Here is a 17,264-nt window from a genome sequence, read left to right as displayed (position 1 = left end):
TCCTGATCAGGGCAGCTGATTGATGTTTCTCTCTCACATGGATGTTTCTCTCTCTCTCTCTCTCTCTCTCTCTCTCAAATCAATTTTTAAAAATCTTTAAAAAACCAATATTAGTGACTATATTTCCTATGCTTTACTTACTTCCCCATGACTACTTTGCAACTATCAATTTGTGTTTCGTCAGGTATCAGCAATATTTAACATGCGTTTACTATGGAATGATAGTGCAATGAAAGTTGGCTGAATTGACAAAATGTCTGTTAAAAAATGATATATTCAGTGTGCTCTATAGAGCCATAGTGAATATAGTTTTAAAGAGAGCTAAATAGAATAAACCCTTTGGAAGGTCACTTAAGATTGACTGAAAAAATTTTTGTCTTAAACATGTACCAGGAAAAACTAATGTAAGACATTTTTTTTTTCCATTGCCACAGAAAAACTAAATTCACACAGGGGAACTAAATACCCAGACTGTCTGTGCGGGTTACCAGGGAGAATGTGGCCGCTTTTCTGATTTTGGTTTATTAATTGTTCTAGATTCTGAGCAGGATCATTGGATTCTGGAGTTTTGGTGGATGAAGCAGTAGACCATTAACAAATTTTAAAAATTATTATACATCTTAGAAGTTAACAACCCTCTTCTTTCTCAAAGTAAAGCAGTACAACTCTGAATAATGGAATTTTACTATTAACTCTTTAATTTGGACTACATATACATTTTTTCAGTTTACAAATTTTACTTTTACCTTTTGGAATTTAGCAATAAAGAACTGATCACCATAAAAGTCTCAGTATCTCCTTTTCCAGAAACATGTTAAGATCAAAAGAAGGAGGTAAGTCTTTCGACCAACATTTGTTCAATGTTGTGTGTAAGGGACTGTAAGGGACTTGAAGGTGGGAAGGTGAGATCCCTGTCCTCGGAGCGTGCTGGTTCAGCACTGCGCTAACTCGAAGGTGGCCCGTGGCCTGGCAGCGCCCGGGCCCTTTAGGACTTCGGAATTTCAGGCCCTGCCACAGACCTGAGTCAGACTCTACATTTTATAAGATCTATGATTTATGTGCATAACAAAGTTTGCAAAGGACTGGTTGAGTAAGGAAGAAAAAAATAATTATAAGGATCACTGGAGAGGCCGTAGGAGAGGCACCAAGTACAAAGGAGATCATGATTAAAATAACTTTTTTAATTTGGAATTTTATTTCAGTTTGAGAGTAAGTTCATTTTCGTCTTCTTATATCAGTTTTAGGGGACTTCCTCAACTGAACCCTTTGGATGGGGATATTTTCATTAAGGTTGGGACAGTTTGGATGTTTGGTTATTGATGCTCAGTAAGCCTCTGCTGTCCAAGGTATCTGTTGGTGATGGCTCTGTCCGGGGCAGACTTCAGCCCCCTGCAGAGCGCCCGCCCCAGGGGATGAGAGCAGGAGTGCCCTGCCATATTGCTTCCGTATCAAGTGATCCCATGGGAACCATGGGGCTAAGGCTTAGAGTGCCAGATCTGTGCAGGGGTCCTTGTCAGGCATGAGGATGCTGAAAGGTGGGACTTAAGCTGTGATCCTCCATAAGTACAAATGCTTGTATTTAATCTTCCCATTTAGGGAACCAACCCTATTAATTCCATGGAAAGGGGCATCTTCTGATTCTTAAAGCTAGAGCTTAGCGAAAAGGCAGTGTTTTCTTTTGAATATTGAAACAGTGGTAGGTGAGGGGACCCTGAAAATAGGCCCTTCTCTGAATAGGCAAGAGGCTGTGCTTTGTCTTCCGTGACTTCTTTCTCCAGTCCATCGGCTGTTTAGTTCCACGGGGGCTAGGAGGTGAATGGGGAAGGAGGATTTAGTGTACTGTGGGAGATGGTTTACTTGGCCCTGAGGTTAATATTTTCTTTTTCTCTTTTAGTTATAAATAGTGTGTACAAATTACCCCAGAGAAAGATTTCCATTTAAATCTGCTCTTAAATTATGCATAAGAGATGACAGTTGGACAACCTACTGTACCCTGTCCTAGTAGCTAAAGGTCCCAGTGGGTCGTCTGGGTGATTCATGTGGTAATCTGATAGGGTGCACACTTCACTGCCCCTGCCCCGTCTGGCTGCCTGAGAACAGGACACAATTTAGAGTAACTCTCCTCACTCCTGTATATGTTTTTCCCCCCCAGTTTTGTCTCTGTTCATAAGTGTTCTGTCTGTGAGCCCCACCTCCAGCCACACCAGCCAACCCCACCAACTCTTATCTGTGTTGGCCCTGTGCTCTGTTGGTTTCTGACTTCAGGGTTTTGTTTCTCCTCTTCCTCCTTCCAGATTTGAAGGGGAGGGTCAGGGCAGAAAAGGCACACAAGGAAATTAAAAGTCACAGTGTTCATTTGTGGCCTGTGAGGCCAAAAAGCTGATGGCACTTGAAATTAGTTCCCACTCCTGGCTGGCATTTTACACAGATGGCAGGTGGACCAGTTCCATGCCTGAATGGGCTGAGGGGTTTGTCTAATCCTGTCCCTGTCATGTTTAACCATTTTTATTAAATAAAAAACTTCCATTTGAGCTAAACGCCTTTTTTTAAGGATGGGTGTATATTAAAACATTAAATATTGTATCTTTTGGCAAGGACCTTCCAAATGTATTCATTCTATCCCTGTGACTCTTGGTAGCATCATAAATAAATTTTTCCAAATTAATGGGCATTTGACTCATTAATTCCCAAAGAAAGTGATTCTCGAACTTCCCTTAGTAATATATTCTGGTGCCTCCCGTTCTTATAGTTAACTTTCTTTAATGTGTTACTGAAATCGTTCCTGAAATAATATAGGGCCATTTCTTACCCTTTTGTTAGTAGTCAGTGGTACGCTTCTCACCACCCTCAAGGGCTAAGAACTTAATCATACACCTGGTGTAGACCCCCCAGCCATTTCACCCCTTGGGCTTCCATCCCGTAAGTGCAAGGACAAGGGTGCTGGCCAGGAGACGGCTGCGACAAGGCCCTGCTGCAAAAGGCATGTATTTCATTCTGTGAGCCCTCCTCCACTCCCACTACTTGTGCAACGTAAGTAGGATTATCTGACTTCCCGATGCCTGAAGCTCCGATGTGGCACGTGGTAGGAAGGGAGCGGTTATTGGCATAGACGATGACAACAGAAGTGTCTGTTTGACAGCCTGACAGTGAGTGGGGAGCTGGGAAAGCACAGTGAGGGATGGGGTAAAAACCTGTTCAGCACGCCTGTTTCAAAGGTCTAGGAAGCGTGTTCTCTAGTGTAGATTTTCATGGGGAAAATGGTTAAATTAAGATGTTTCATCGCATTGAAGAATACAGCTGAAGCTATTTGAAAAAGACAGATTACATTGTAAAAATCAGGATTTCCCACTGCAGGGTGATTGGGAACACGGGCAGTAATGTACAGGAAGTGCGCAGCACAAGTAGCCACGACCCTGTGCTGGTTGGGGTGGATGTGCAGGGCCGTTGGATTGATAGTCCAGGTAATTAAAATGTGTGGTTCATCTTAGTTGCCAAATAATTATAGTTTGAATGAATGTAATAGCTTTTCACACAGCCCACTTACTGGTACGGTTTTCTAAGCTAATTGGAATATATATCTAACATGGATAGTTAGAATCTCAATGTTTCCTCCAAAGCTGATTTAAACCATTATGTTCTGTCTTGTCACATAGGAACTCGGATCCCATTGTAACAGTAGTTAGTTTATCTGACCTTCTTTTACATTAAACAAAGATATTAATAATCATGGCCTGACAGAACAGAAACATGGATGAGCTCGTTACTGTGCAAATGTACACATAGGTCTCGTGAGTAATGGGAAACCTGTTAAGGTTGTTTGGAAGTCAGCCTAAGTGTGTACTTACTTTGAAGGAGGGTCAGGAGTCTAGTCCCTGAACTGACAGGTGTCCTTCCTGGTTGCTTGGCAGTACCTGTTCCTCTAGCCCCTTCCCTCAGTTCCTTCCCAGATGTGTGTAGGAACAGGTGGTACTGGAGGAAAGCACACCAGGTACTAATGACATCCATTCATCTATGGCAGTTCTCAACCTGTGGGTCGCGACCATCGGAAAACACATATAGCATATCAGATATTTACATTCCGATTCATAACAGTAGCAAAATTACAGTTATGAAGTAGCAAGGAAAATAATTTTATGGTTGGGGGTCACCACAACACGAGGAACTGTATTAAAGGGTCGAGGCATTAGGAAGGTTGAGAACCACTGAATGCCATTGTGTGTGCTTGTGGGCGTACTCCGAGGAGCCTGAGCTGGGGAAAGCATTCCACAGCACTCGCCGTACATAAAGAGCAGCACAAGGTTTGCTTCAGAGCTTAGGTATTTCTCTTAAAAATGGAGACATCGAGGAGGAGACAGTTGTGTTTCTTGTTTGGGGTCCATGGATCCTTACGGAATGGGTGTCATGAATCTCTGAAATGGTAAGCAGCGTTTGAGATGTTTACGTATTTTCTAGCATGGTGGTCCTTTTTTTTTTTTTGCTTTTTATATTTTGATTCTCAAAAGTTCCGTGTCAATTCTTGACACAGAAAGAACACTGGGTGTTTGAACTTGGATGTTAGCCACTGGTGCTGTACATCATTTATACCACTTTGCCATTGTACTAGTGATCAAAGTCGAGATATCATTCCAGTTTACTAGCGGAAGCAGGTCCAGAGTGCTTGGTGATGCAGCTAGCATCCCCGGTAAGTGGTGAAGCTTTCAGCCCGGTGGTGTCTGACATGACCTGGTTCCGTTACTGACTCCTCTCTGTGACATTGGGTTGTCACTTACCTCTCTGGGCCTGGATTTCCCCACCTGTAAATGGAGGGGTTAAACAACATGATCTCTTAAGGGCCCTTTTAACTTCTAAATTGAGTCCATATCTGCATCACCTGAACTGCTGTGGCTTCACCCTTCAGTCCAGTGCCTGTCCTCTGTCGAGGTTCCCGTGTTGGTATGAGCTCCATCCCAGGAACACTCCGTGTTTTCCTACAAATGTTCCAACCCTGGTAAGCTTGTAGAGAGCCCTTTTTTGAAAACCTCAATTAATTGTAAATAAATGACTTTTATACATAAAAGACTTTTAATACATAAAATATATTTAATATAAACTAAAAATCCTGCTTTTATAATTTTTAATCACGGTTTCTTTTCTACTGCAGTTTGTTAGTTTTAATATATGTGCTCAATTCTGAGTAAAGGAAAGTGAGATGGACCCAGTGCTCAACCTGTTGCTCATTAGCCTTACTCTGAATAACATTTTGGAGTGGGGATGCCAATTTATGATGGAAAGTTGCAGGGACTCTTACCACTCCTGGGAATTGTGGAATTATGTTGGCCTTGATGAAATGCTTTCAAGCCTGTGGCTGTAGGTATTTTGCATGTCATGATTAAAGTTTTAAGTGGGGTCTGGGACTGGAGCCTGCAGGTAATTGCTGCTAGCATGGCTCTCAGGTGATGGTTCTCCCCCGGAGGAAGGTCATTCAGAGCTAGTGAGGAATGGCCCTGGGGGTGTGGGCTGCCAGCGGGCAAGCAGAAGAGGGTCCTCAGCCCCACACTGGCAGCCCGGGGAAGAGAGGAGAGACCATGACAGGTGCAAGAATGGCTGCATTTCACCTTGCTGACAGCGGGAGTGAAGTGATAGCTGGGTCAGGTTTATTCTCTTTGGAAGCACGTTTCCTTAGATAATGACATTCCTAAATCCACCTAGAAAGGCTGGATGTGTATATCACTATATACTCTTTTAAAACCCCTTCTCAAAACCCCACCCTGAGAAGCGTGGTCTGATAATAAGCACGTTGTTGTGTTTTTATCCCCGAAGTCTGTTTTCTGCACAGACTTGCATTTCCTCGCTTTGCTGGAGTTCAGAAGTTTGAGCTGCTTCTGAAGTATTGGCTGTGGGGAGGCGGGGTTTCCCGGCTCCAATGAGGTGCCTTCAGTGTAGGGAAAGCCTATCGCCTTTCACAGGAGTGCCTACTCTGTAATCCAAGCACCAGCCACGCAGCCCGTTTTATTGTTTGTGGAGTCCTGTGGATCCTGAGCGGCTCCCGGCTGGGAAAGAGGGCGAGTGGGCGGCTTAGGACTCTGCACGCTGCGCTGCGACAAGTGAGCCGAACTCGACTTCTCCCAAGTCACCTGCGCGGGTGAACTCTAAGCCGGGCGCCTGGGTTGACGCTGAATCTCTGTCTCCAGCCCAGGAGTTCACAGGCGGCTGGCTTTCTGCCCTTGCGAGGAAAGATGCCTGGGAGAGGAGTAGGATTACAGGTTGGGATGCCAGGTGCACCGCAGAGAGTCGGAGTGCTTTGGTTCTGTTCTCCCCAAAGTCCTGACAAGTGTTCCTGAAATGAACACCCTGCTTGATTTTTAAATTTTTTACTTTTAATTTATTTTAATTTTATTGTGGTGTGTGGCCGTCACTGATCTAGAAACCAAGTAGCACAATGTGGCTGGAGTAAAAAAAAAAAAAAAAAATTGTTTTTTAACCCTTCATTTTCCTTTTCTTTGTCATTGAGTGACAGAGACACAATCTTTTTGCATAAAGCCGTCCGTGCCTGACTCTCACCGTTGTCTGAATAAGTGGGAAGGAGCAGGCTCATGGAAAGGACCTGAGCCAATTTTTTAAAAAGAAGCTTTTTGTCTGCTGGGCTGTCCTTTGTCTAGAGTGGATTTTGATGTGAAAGAAGATGAAAAAGGAAGGCTCTTCAGGTTCCTTCAGACTCAAGTCAAATCCAGGCTCTCTCTCACGTGCTGTGAGTTGGATAAATTTCTCCTCCCTGTCCAGGCAGACAAAGAGGCTGTTTCGCAGTGACGGGGAGCTCTCCGTGTGTGGGCAGCAGGTGGAGGCGGATGATGAGAACTGGATATACAGAGCCCAGCCCAGGAAAGGTGACTTGATTCTTTGTTAATTTAAACATTTTTTGAAGTGTGCCATGTAGAATTCTTTGTTTCTAGCACTGATGTCCCTTCACGATCTTTGGCCTCATGAGGCGTTTTGGGTGGTTTTTGTATTGGAATTCCGTGTCATTCAGTTGTTTACATGTCTAAAATAGATGGGCTCTTCCAGCTAGATTCAGGTTGAGATTGTGCCCCTCGGAGAAGGATAAAATAGCCGTTATCAGTCCTCAGCACTCCCCCCCCGCCCCCCCATCAGATCTGCACGCTCATGTGACGTGGTGAAAAGTTCAATGGTAAACCACCATCGTAGGAGGAATCTTCTGCTCTTACAACACTTTGAGGTCAGGACGTGGAGCTCTTTTCTGAAACAGTGCCCTGAGGAAATGTTGGGAATCATGGATAGCCCCCTAGCATCTTCTTAAAGAAGACTGATGAATCACAGGAACGCTTGAATTGAACAGGTGTTGGGTGACATCAAGGAAAATTAACTCACGGAGGGCTTAGCCAAAAGGAGTTTTTGGATTTCTTTCAAGTTCCTTTTCAGACCAATGTTGATCTCTGTTTTCAGGTTTAGCATGTTTTGCCTCCCTTAGGGTGAGGGGGAAATACCAGTCCCAGAGGGAGGGGAGGGAGAGAAGGAAACATTTCAGTATTTCTTAACACACCCCTATTTTATATTTAGAATTTGAGTTCTTCCTCTTAGCATGCTTGCTGTAGACTGGATTGTTAGGCTCTAAAATGGTTTCTCGATTCGGTGCAGTGGCAAAGCCCAGTCGGGGAGCACTATTTAAGTTATTACAAAGGAACCTGACATTCCTTGGGATTGTGTTTTCTCTGTTGATCACATTTTTCCCATGCCAAAAGAAACTCTCTAGACTCTTTCAGGGACCTGCTCTGGGTCCCTTCTTTGGGGAAACAAAACTGCTGAAATGTGAGAGAATAAACTAAGTTATGTATGTACAGTAATTATATTCCATGGACTGAGAATCAAACACAGCTCTTCTTCCTGGATCATGTGTGGTAAGCATTTGTTCTTGTCTGTTCAGCTATGGCACAAGGGGGACGAGTTAATGCTCTTTGAAGATGTCAGATTTTTACTGGGTCAAGGAGCTGGTCGACAGTGGTCCGATGATCTTGAGCTTAAAAATGCAGGTTTTCATTTCTGATGCTGTGTAACTGCCAGGCGTAGACCAGGCATTTGTGCCCGATGTCAGGAGTTGTGTAGTTTAGTAAGTCCGTGAACTTTACTTTTCTAAATCAGGCATAAGCTGTGGTTTTAGTAAATGGATGGGTTGTAATGTTTGAAGCAAACATGTTAGAAGGGTGGATACAGTGGTGCTGTGGTTGTGGGAGGGTGTAGTTTTGATTCTTTTGGCCTTTGCCAAACATTTGGTGTTTTTTATATATATATGTTTTAAGTCAACTGCTGTCAGAGTTTTGCTAAAGATTGTATACATGTGAGCATGTGGCTTTGGAATTTCTATCATAGATGCCTTATCTAAGTTAACATGAATGGGAAAGAGACTGAGAATTTGCATGTGTTCATTTTAGTTGGGAAACGAAGCAGATATTGTACAGTTGACTTGTGAAAAATAAAGAAGTCATTGTAAAGAACAGGGGTGACTTGTAAAGGGAAGGGAGGACTTGTTTATGCAATAATACAAAAGATTGTGCTCTTTATCCCTCAACGTAATAGGGCACACAGTAGCCTCATGAAGATAAATGGAAGCATAGTGCAGCATATGAGTTTATGTGGTCTTAGGAATAATTAGGCATGGATAATATTATCATTTTTGACATATGAAGTTGGAGGAAATCCTTAAAAATCTAGAGATAAAAATTCATGGCATTATATTCTATTTTCACATTTGTCTTATAAAAGCAAGTTGACTCCCAACTTTGATATGTGGTCTCAAAGGCATGTTATAACAGTTGATCTTTATTCTATGTAATTCTTTCCTTTGGAGAAATACAGAAATGACATTTGTTTATGCTTGCAGATCAAAAGAGTTAAAATCAGAAAAATTATGCAAGGTTGGAGTTTTGTCTTAGGAGAATCAAATAAGCTAAAACTCTAGCAAGGAATGACAGTCAGTGCTAAGAATGCCCAATGGCCATATTAGCATTTGGTTGCAAATAAATATGCATTAAAAACCTATTGATCTGATGGGAATTGTGCAGCACCCTTTTTTCTTATATATCTATCTGCCCAGACCACATGCATCTGTATCCACTTTCCTTTCAGCCTTCTCCCTAACCCCTGTACCTTATGTGAGCATTTTTTAATTTTTATTTACACAGGTTTCTATGAGCTGGGACAAAAAACAACAACAGGGCAGTCTCGAAGAACTAGATAAAATATTAAGTGGCACTCACTGTTTGTGTCTTTCCACATACAGCACCAACAAGCAGTGACAGCTAGAGGTAGGACAGTGTAGCTTAACAAGTCAACCTCACTTCAGCCGTTGGTCTCCCCTGTGTTGTGGCCCCCACCTCCCCTCTCTCACCCCCGCAGCCATGGGATCTTTCTCCCTCCCACCCTCCCATCCAGCAGCTGCTGCAAGGCGGGAGTGTTTGCCTGCTCCCTGCCCACTGTGTCCAGGTCACATTGCTTTGCTCATAATTGTTTTGCACTTTAGCCCATTGAATCCCTACTGTCAGTGTGGGTAGTATGTTGTGTAAGATGCACAATCATTTTATAAAACAGTTCTTTCAAGTTTTGTTACAACCAAAGAAGCTCTTTTTATAGTGACTCTCCATGCTGGATTGCTCATCAGAAACATCGCAATAAAGTGTTTAAGTTGTTACCCTTATGGATCTCTACCAGAACACAAACTTACAGCTTTATAGTTTAATGTTGTCACTTGTACTCAAGAAGCTAAAGATAAAGTTACAGTTCTAGAGACTTTTTGGGGAAACTTTTTATAAGAATAGCATGCTACTAAGAGGCATCTTTCTGAATACACTACTTTTGCTGAGCCTCAAAAGTAACTAGAAGATAATTCTGATGTAGCCAGGCAATCACAAGTAAAAAAATATTGGCAAATAATGTCAAGGTGGCACCCCAAATTTGAGAGCAAAACTAGATAAATAAGTAATCTTTATCTTGAGGGTCACTGTGTGTATGTTGGAAAAATAGCTAAATGGAGTTTATCTCAGTGTCTTCATAAAAGAGATAAGAAGGATATTATCTTGCAGTGAATATACTGTTTTCCTGCATTCTTTCTACTGATGTTGACATTCTATGAAAGACAGTGAGTGCCACTTAATATTTTATCTGGTTCATTGAGACATTCTATGAAAGACACAAACAGTGAGCACCACTTAATATTTTATCTGGTTCATTGAGACTGCCCTGCTTTCTTTTGTTCCAGCTCCTGGCAAGTTTCAAAACTCTCTTGCATTAACATTTGTGCTCAGGAAGTAAAAATGAATTGAGTAACAGCAATGATCAGTTCTTACATTCATAGTGTGACACGGCCAATATAGTGATGTTTTGACTGAGACATTAAAATCAAGGGTGTGAGTCTGTATCCTCTTGAGTATTAAATTTAGTGCATCATGAGCTAGTTTGTTAGATGCTTGTGTAATAAAAAAGTGGAAGTAAGTTGTAGATGAGAGAGCATGTAGCTCTTCATATAGAATTCTTGTATTATGCATTGAAGGCATTTTTCCTGAGAACTGTGTGTGGGACACAAAGAGATATAGCTCTGAAGTCATGGAATTCATACTTCAATGGAGAAGCAGATAAGACATTTAAGGGGGAACTCAAGAGAAAATGCAGGGTATTTATGAGCAAGGATAAAAATGAATGGCTTAAATGAGAAGGTCTAGATAAAGAGACAATATCTGAAGCATTTTCATGTTTTGCATGGTCTTCTGGCTGTTAGCGTTGATTCAAAGTTTAATGAGCTCCTGCTTTGTTACGAACATTGTGGGAGGTTTTCAAGGGAAACTGGTGACTAACAGTATTTATTCTGTGCTTCCCCTGTCTCACTCACTTCCCCTTCTCTTGTCAAATAAAACCAAAAAGAGGTGGAATAATAATGGGGTATCCTCTCCTTGGGCACAGCATGTTTTGTTGTGTTCTCAGCCCTCTGTTCATTTGGGCAGAGGCGTGATTGATGATTCTGGTATTGGCAGGTCAGCAGATAGAGCGGGTAATTGACATGCAAAGCCCCAGTTTAAACAGTGATTCCACTCTCTTCTTCTGGACTTTGTCGTATACTTGTATTTTTATCACATTACTGAATTTGGATCATTTGGATTTCAGTACCTTCCCTTCCCACGGACTACCGAAATGGCCAGAGTGGCCTTACTCTAAGTATCAGTGGTAATGGAGAACCCGTACATGAGATAATCAGCTGTTGAAGGTGGGAGTTGGCTATATTTAAAGTAATTTCATTCCAGTGTCCTCCCTAATGAAATTGTTGCGGAAAACAGGATCCATGTGCACAATTGGGTTAGCAATGACTTCAGATATTACAATGGGGAAAAATGGCATGGAAGACCACACGCAACAAGGTCAAGATCCTGTTTCTGTGTAAATAGCCGTGATTTATTTTTGATCATAAAACTCTTCAAAATTATGGGAATTAAGAACACTTTCTTCATGGCATTAAAGAAATCTAAAAAATGTTGGCAAGGATTATCACGGTAGCATCCCAAATTTGAGAGCAAAACTAGGTAAGTAATATTTATTTTGAGGGTCACTGCGTACGTGGGGAAAATAGGTAAATGGAGTTTATCTGTGTCTTGATAAAGGAGATAAGAAGAATATTCTCTTTCAGTGAACATAATGTTTTCCTGCATTCTTTCTACTGACATTGACATTTGTGAAAGACTCAGGCAGTGAGTGCCACTTAATATTTGATCTGGTTCATTGAAACTGCCCTTTTTTCACCTTTGATTATTTTTTCTTTTGAGGCTGGGAGTCCCTGTTGTCTTACTTTCTTATTTTACTGCAAAATTGATTTCATTTTTTTATTAAATTGATGAAGTTCTATTGAAATGATGTTTTATGTATTACCCATTATTTACGTATTTTAAAAAGTTTGTGGATTTATTTAGAGAATTAGACATACTTAGATTACTAGAAATATCTTAGAACAGTGATTTTCAAGTGGTGTGCGGCAAGGATTTTTAAAACATGCAATACCTGGCTATTTAGTCAGGGGCACTGACCTCTTTTCCCTGAGGTTGTCAAATAAAAAATTGACAACAGCCAACACAACAACAGCTGTCTGGTGTGAATGAATCAAAATTACTAATTTTTTGTCAGACCGGCAAAAAATATAAGATATTTTTTGGTGTGCCACAGACTTTTAGTAATCAGTGAGTGTGCCATGAGCTGAAGAAGGTTGAAAGGTTGCTGTCTTAGAGTGATAAAAGAAGTAACTTATTGTCAGAGCTTAGTTTTGGAAGTGAGTAACCTGTGTTCTTTCCTATTGAAATGTCTTTACTGGGTTTTGGAAACATTTTTTAAATTGTTCTTTTCAAACAATTATTTTTAAAAATAATTCAAATATACCCTGCATATTAATTAGGGTTGCTTTTTGTAAAGTCTCTTGCAGCTGTTATAAAATATGTTACATTTCCATGTAATTTCAAGGGTTTTTGGTTTAACTAACATTTTCTACCAAATTAAAGTTTTTTAAACTACACTATTTTCTGTGAAATGTTTCACTTGTCAGTTTCCTCTCCTCGAGGTCTGTTGTGCACAAGGCTTGTCCATCTGGGCTGTATGTAGCTCAGGCCCTGCAGCTTTACCTGCCCTCTGAGTGGTCTCTTTCTTGTTATCTCCACTCTTGTCCTCCTTTGAGCCATCCTTGAGTCCACAGGCAATCAGAGCAATCCTCCTAAAATACAAATACTAGGATGGGGTCACTCTGTGGCTCCCCATTGCCTGCAGAGTGGAGTCCGTATCACTTGCCATAGCACGCAACCCTGCTCCACCTGTCCTGTCCCCTGCCCTGTTTACCTCTAGAAATGACAGATGGACCAATGCTGGACCGTTACAACTCCAGAACTTTCCATTTCTCACCCCCTACCTTTCTCATTCCCCATGACAGGGTGCTCCAGTCCCCTCCTCTGCCTGTTGACTTCTGCTTAACCTTCTAGACTCTCTTTAAAGCTCTGTGAAGCCCCATCCTCTAAGGGCCAAGCTGATACTCCCTTCTCTATGTTATTTCTCTACCTTCTACATACCTCAGTCATTGCCTTTCTCTTACACTGGATTCTACTTTTTGTTTATTTGTCTGTGTCCTTAGCTGGACTGTGACCTCTTTCAGGACAGAGACCAAGTCTTATGTGTCTTTTTTATCCCCCAGGCTAAGTTGTCAATAAATGGTTGTTGACTGGGTGGACCTCGCTCCTCTGCGACACTGTTAATAGTGCTGTTTGCACAGGCCAATGGGCCAATCCAATACTCTCTGAATTTACACCGTGTGCTTACTTTGTCAATTCTATTGATGAATGTAACCTTACAAGTGCTTGCGACTCTGAACTTTTTTGAGTGCATCAAAAGAGAGTTTGTGGGCACATAATTTTAGTGGCAGGCTGCTGTTTCCTGTTGCTCCACTCAAACTGAACATGCCCCAAGTACTTTTAGAAATGTTTGATCTTGACTGTTTTGACCATTAGTAAAGGTGACTAAGTGAACAGAGAGGAGGAATGGGCTAGATGTTGCTATGCCTGATAGGGAGGGCCAGCTCGGTGCTCCTGCAGCCTTTTCTTGACCCATTTCCCTGGCTTTCACCTTTAACCTGTTTCCCTGCTTTCACCTTTGCTCTTCCCCTCCCCATCCCACCCCCACCACAAGATAGGCTGAACTTCACACAGGAGCCTCAGTGACCCTGTAAAATATCCAACATAAATCATGTTGTGTAACTTCACTGCTTAAAACCCTTCACTGGTTTTCCTTCTCAGCTTAAATACTAACGTCAGTACCAGGTCGTATAAGGCCCTACCTGATCTGCCTCATCACCCATTGCGTCCCTAACCTCATCACCTTTGCTTTCCCCTCACTGTCCCCTAAGTCTCCTTGCGGTTTTTGAAACATGCCCAGCAACTTGACCTTCCCTCTACTGGAATCCCAGCTGTGCACATGGTTCCTTCCCTGTCTCACTTTTTTCAGATCTTTGCTCAGAAGTCATCTCAGTGACCCTATTTAAAACTGTCACACCTTATCCTCACCCTGACCTTCCTATTCCTATTTCTATTCTTCTCCAAAGCACTATATTACATATAGTATGTACTGAATATTCTATATACATTATGTATTTATTTTGGTACTGCCTGTCTCCTCAAACTAGAATTTCACCTCTAAGATAAGAGAGGTTTTTTTGGTGTGCTTCAATAACCGATGTTCTCCCAAGCCTGGCCCATACATAGTAGGTGTTCAACACATTTTAGTTGAAAGAGAGATCGAGTGATGCAAAGAGCACTAGGTCAGGAAACCTGGGTGTTTCACTTCTGTCACTTGCTAACTGTGTGACTTGTAACAAATCGCATAAATCTAAGCTCTAGTTTTAATTTCTGTAAAATGCGATAATAGTTATTCATCATATATATGGGTAGCAGGTACAGCTTATTATTGAATAAGTGAGAATATGTTCTGTAGATTCTCTGTCAGCCTACAAATTGGATCTGGTTGCATTTAATGGGACTGTCTGTGGGGATGGCCGCCTCGTTACCATCAAAGTCAGTGGAGTCACGATATCTTCATCCTAGTAGAGCATACACTCTTCTGTAGCATTTTCAGTGTAGAAATAGGCAACCCAGGTGGACGCTATCACTTCCTTTACATAGTTTCTACCTCAGTTTTTACGTGAAATCCTGAAATGATTAAAATACCAAACTGAAAGTCATGTCTAATTTTGTCAACCCACCCATAAATACTAAAAATAACTAACACTTAATGAGTACTTGCCATGGCTAGCCACTATTAATAACACATTGCATGAAGTAACTCATTTAATAAATATTATCTGGATACCATAATTATTCAATAAAAATAATAGTTGGTTTGATAAGCAAGGAAGGGTTAGATCATCAGGGAGAAGGAAAAACTGGGCATGCTTAGATAGGATGAGACAGGGAATTGAGTATAATGCTTCAAGAAGAGAAATGAACCTGGCCGGTGTGGCTCAGTGGTTGAACATCGACCTATGAACCAGGAGGTCATGGTTCAAATTCCGGTCAGGGCACATGCCAGGTGGGCTTGATCCCCAGTATGGGGCGTGCTATAGGCAGTCGATCAATGATTCTCTCACCATTGATGTTTCTATCTCTCCTTCTCCCTTCCTCTCTGAAATCAATAAAAATATGTTTTTAAGAAGAAGAAGAAGAGGAATGACATGGAAAGTACTGAGAACATTCTAGAGTCTTGGATACAGCAACTTCCTGGTTTAAGGGCAAATGCTCTGGTTTGAGACTGTTTGGGTGTGTGCTTCATGCCTCGCCTCACTTCAGTGTTTTTGATATCAAGCCTGTGTTTTATCCAGCGTCTTGCGCTTTGCAGAGAGGAAGTAAGTATTTGCAGTGTAACACGGTCAGGGTGATGCTGAAGGAAAACCGCTCTGGTTAGGGCTTGCAGCATGGGTTGGAGCTCCAGGGACGGGAACCTGGACGGGGCTGTCGATGCTGAGAAGAGACAAGTGCTGGGTGAAGCAATTGTATAGGCACCTAAGGAAAGGCAGTTACGAAATTTTTATAACAGATTTTCATGTTAGGCTATTCTTATTAAAAGGAACCACAGGTTTTAATAATTATTTGTTCTTGTAGCAACAGCATCTGTCATTTTCAAAGGTGTAGTTATGTTTTTCCTAGCTTTCTGAAATGTGGGTAGCCTTCACCTTGAATTTCTAGTCTTCCTAATTAAAGATGCTGTTTATGGTGATCACTGTCTTAAATGTGATTGGATCCCAGTTCGGTTTGATTTACAATCATCATACATATTGTTCATATACGAGATGTGCTGTGGGAGGCTGGGGGAGCTGTAAGCTGGTTGCAGTGTGGTCTCTTATCACTTGACCCTCCTCAGCTCTTACAGAACCTCTTCTCTGTACCTTCAAACGCAGCATCACGGGGTGGTCTCTGTCACTTACGGCTGACATTTGATGACTGACTAATCACCAACAATTATTTACTTAGTTTTTGCTAGAGCCCATCACTGTGCTGGAAGCATCCTGTTTTGGCTATTTAAACACGTAGGGTGCATGGTGAGTGCTTGTCTAGCTGAGCCATCGTCTGACACTATCTCCCTGGGGAGGGAGGGGGTGTTGTCAGCTGGGGCTCCCAGTTGTTGCTCCCCGCACCAGTGCCACCCTTTGCTAGATTCATTCCCAGGACCCGGGTGGGTGTGGTGGGGTCTTGTGTTCCGAGAGCGCCTGATGTTTAGTAGACTTTCTATAAAGCAGCACTCGGGGAAGCCACCTGAGGAGCAGCCTCTGGCTGAGCAAGGTGCAGAGGGCTTGGATGGGCGTGACCTGGAGGGACCTGGCACCAGGAGCCTTCCCTAGGGCAGGCACTCGTTAAGGGGGTGGCATGGAGAGTGCCTTCCCTGCCACTCTCATGGCCTCCTGTTTTAGAAAAAGGCTGCGCTAAAGGCAGTAATGAATGGAAGATAATGGAAGGAGGTGGCAGTTGACTGGAGGCAGAGGAGGGGATATGCTCCGAGGGGAGAAGAAACCATGCATCTCCACTCGGCCTTCCCTTTGCTAACCGTTTTCTGATCCTGTCCCCTACATCAATAAAGCGATGGCAGTCTCCTGGGAGTCTGCATATGCTGCTTGCACAACTAATTGTGCACTTGTAATAAATTAGGTCTGTTTGTTTTTTTAAGACATAGGTAAATAAAGTGTCCATACATGGTTGGAAAAGGCAAGGGACAAGGATAAAAACTAATTTATTAACTGGTTAAAATAATGTTAGTGGTACATATAAATTGTCAGATTTGGGTCCCATATATATTTATCTTTCTCCAAGAAAAGCCCATTTGTAAGTGAAAGCCACAAGCAGCTGAGATTTCAATAAACTGTATCACTTGGTTTTTGTCTTTTGAGTAAACTTTAAAAGAGAAAGTGAGAATAAATTTATTTGATTGTTGGTGCAGTTCCCTCTCTTCTATTCCCAAAGGTTCTCTTTCACTTTGTAATTCTAAACGCCGCAGCTCAGGTAGAAACTGGGTATCTGGTGTTTCTGGATTACATTTGGAGATAAACCAGAGTTCTTACCTGAACAGGTGTGTATTGCTTCAGTCTGGATTGGTTTGGGATTCTTTTACAAAGCATACAAAAGACAGCTTGTGAGCTTTCCTTCGTGGGTGGTTGTGGCTAGTGCTTGGCGTGGCTGCTGCGGTCATCCTGACGGGTAGTTATTTATTTACATATT

General features: G+C 42.1%; 1 protein-coding gene across 2 annotated transcripts in view; it reads left to right on the top strand.

Annotated features, from left to right (window-relative positions):
• The first annotated feature begins 5,933 nt into the window (after window positions 1–5,933).
• Window positions 5,934–17,264, top strand: part of NHSL1 (NHS like 1) — a 119,757-nt gene continuing 108,426 nt past the window's right edge. For both annotated transcript variants that reach the window (XM_070417772.1, XM_070417771.1), the window contains exon 1: window positions 5,934–6,863. In XM_070417772.1, the coding sequence (XP_070273873.1) occupies window positions 6,662–6,863 (202 nt within the window). In that variant the 5' untranslated portion in view covers window positions 5,934–6,661. The remainder of the gene's footprint in view (window positions 6,864–17,264) is intronic.

This window comes from Myotis yumanensis, unplaced genomic scaffold, assembly GCF_028538775.1.
Source record: "Myotis yumanensis isolate MYYU_CA2020_CCGP unplaced genomic scaffold, mMyoYum1.0.hap1 SCAF_6, whole genome shotgun sequence".
Classification (NCBI taxonomy): Eukaryota; Metazoa; Chordata; class Mammalia; order Chiroptera; family Vespertilionidae; genus Myotis; species Myotis yumanensis.
This window is presented reverse-complemented; position numbering and strand designations above follow the sequence as displayed.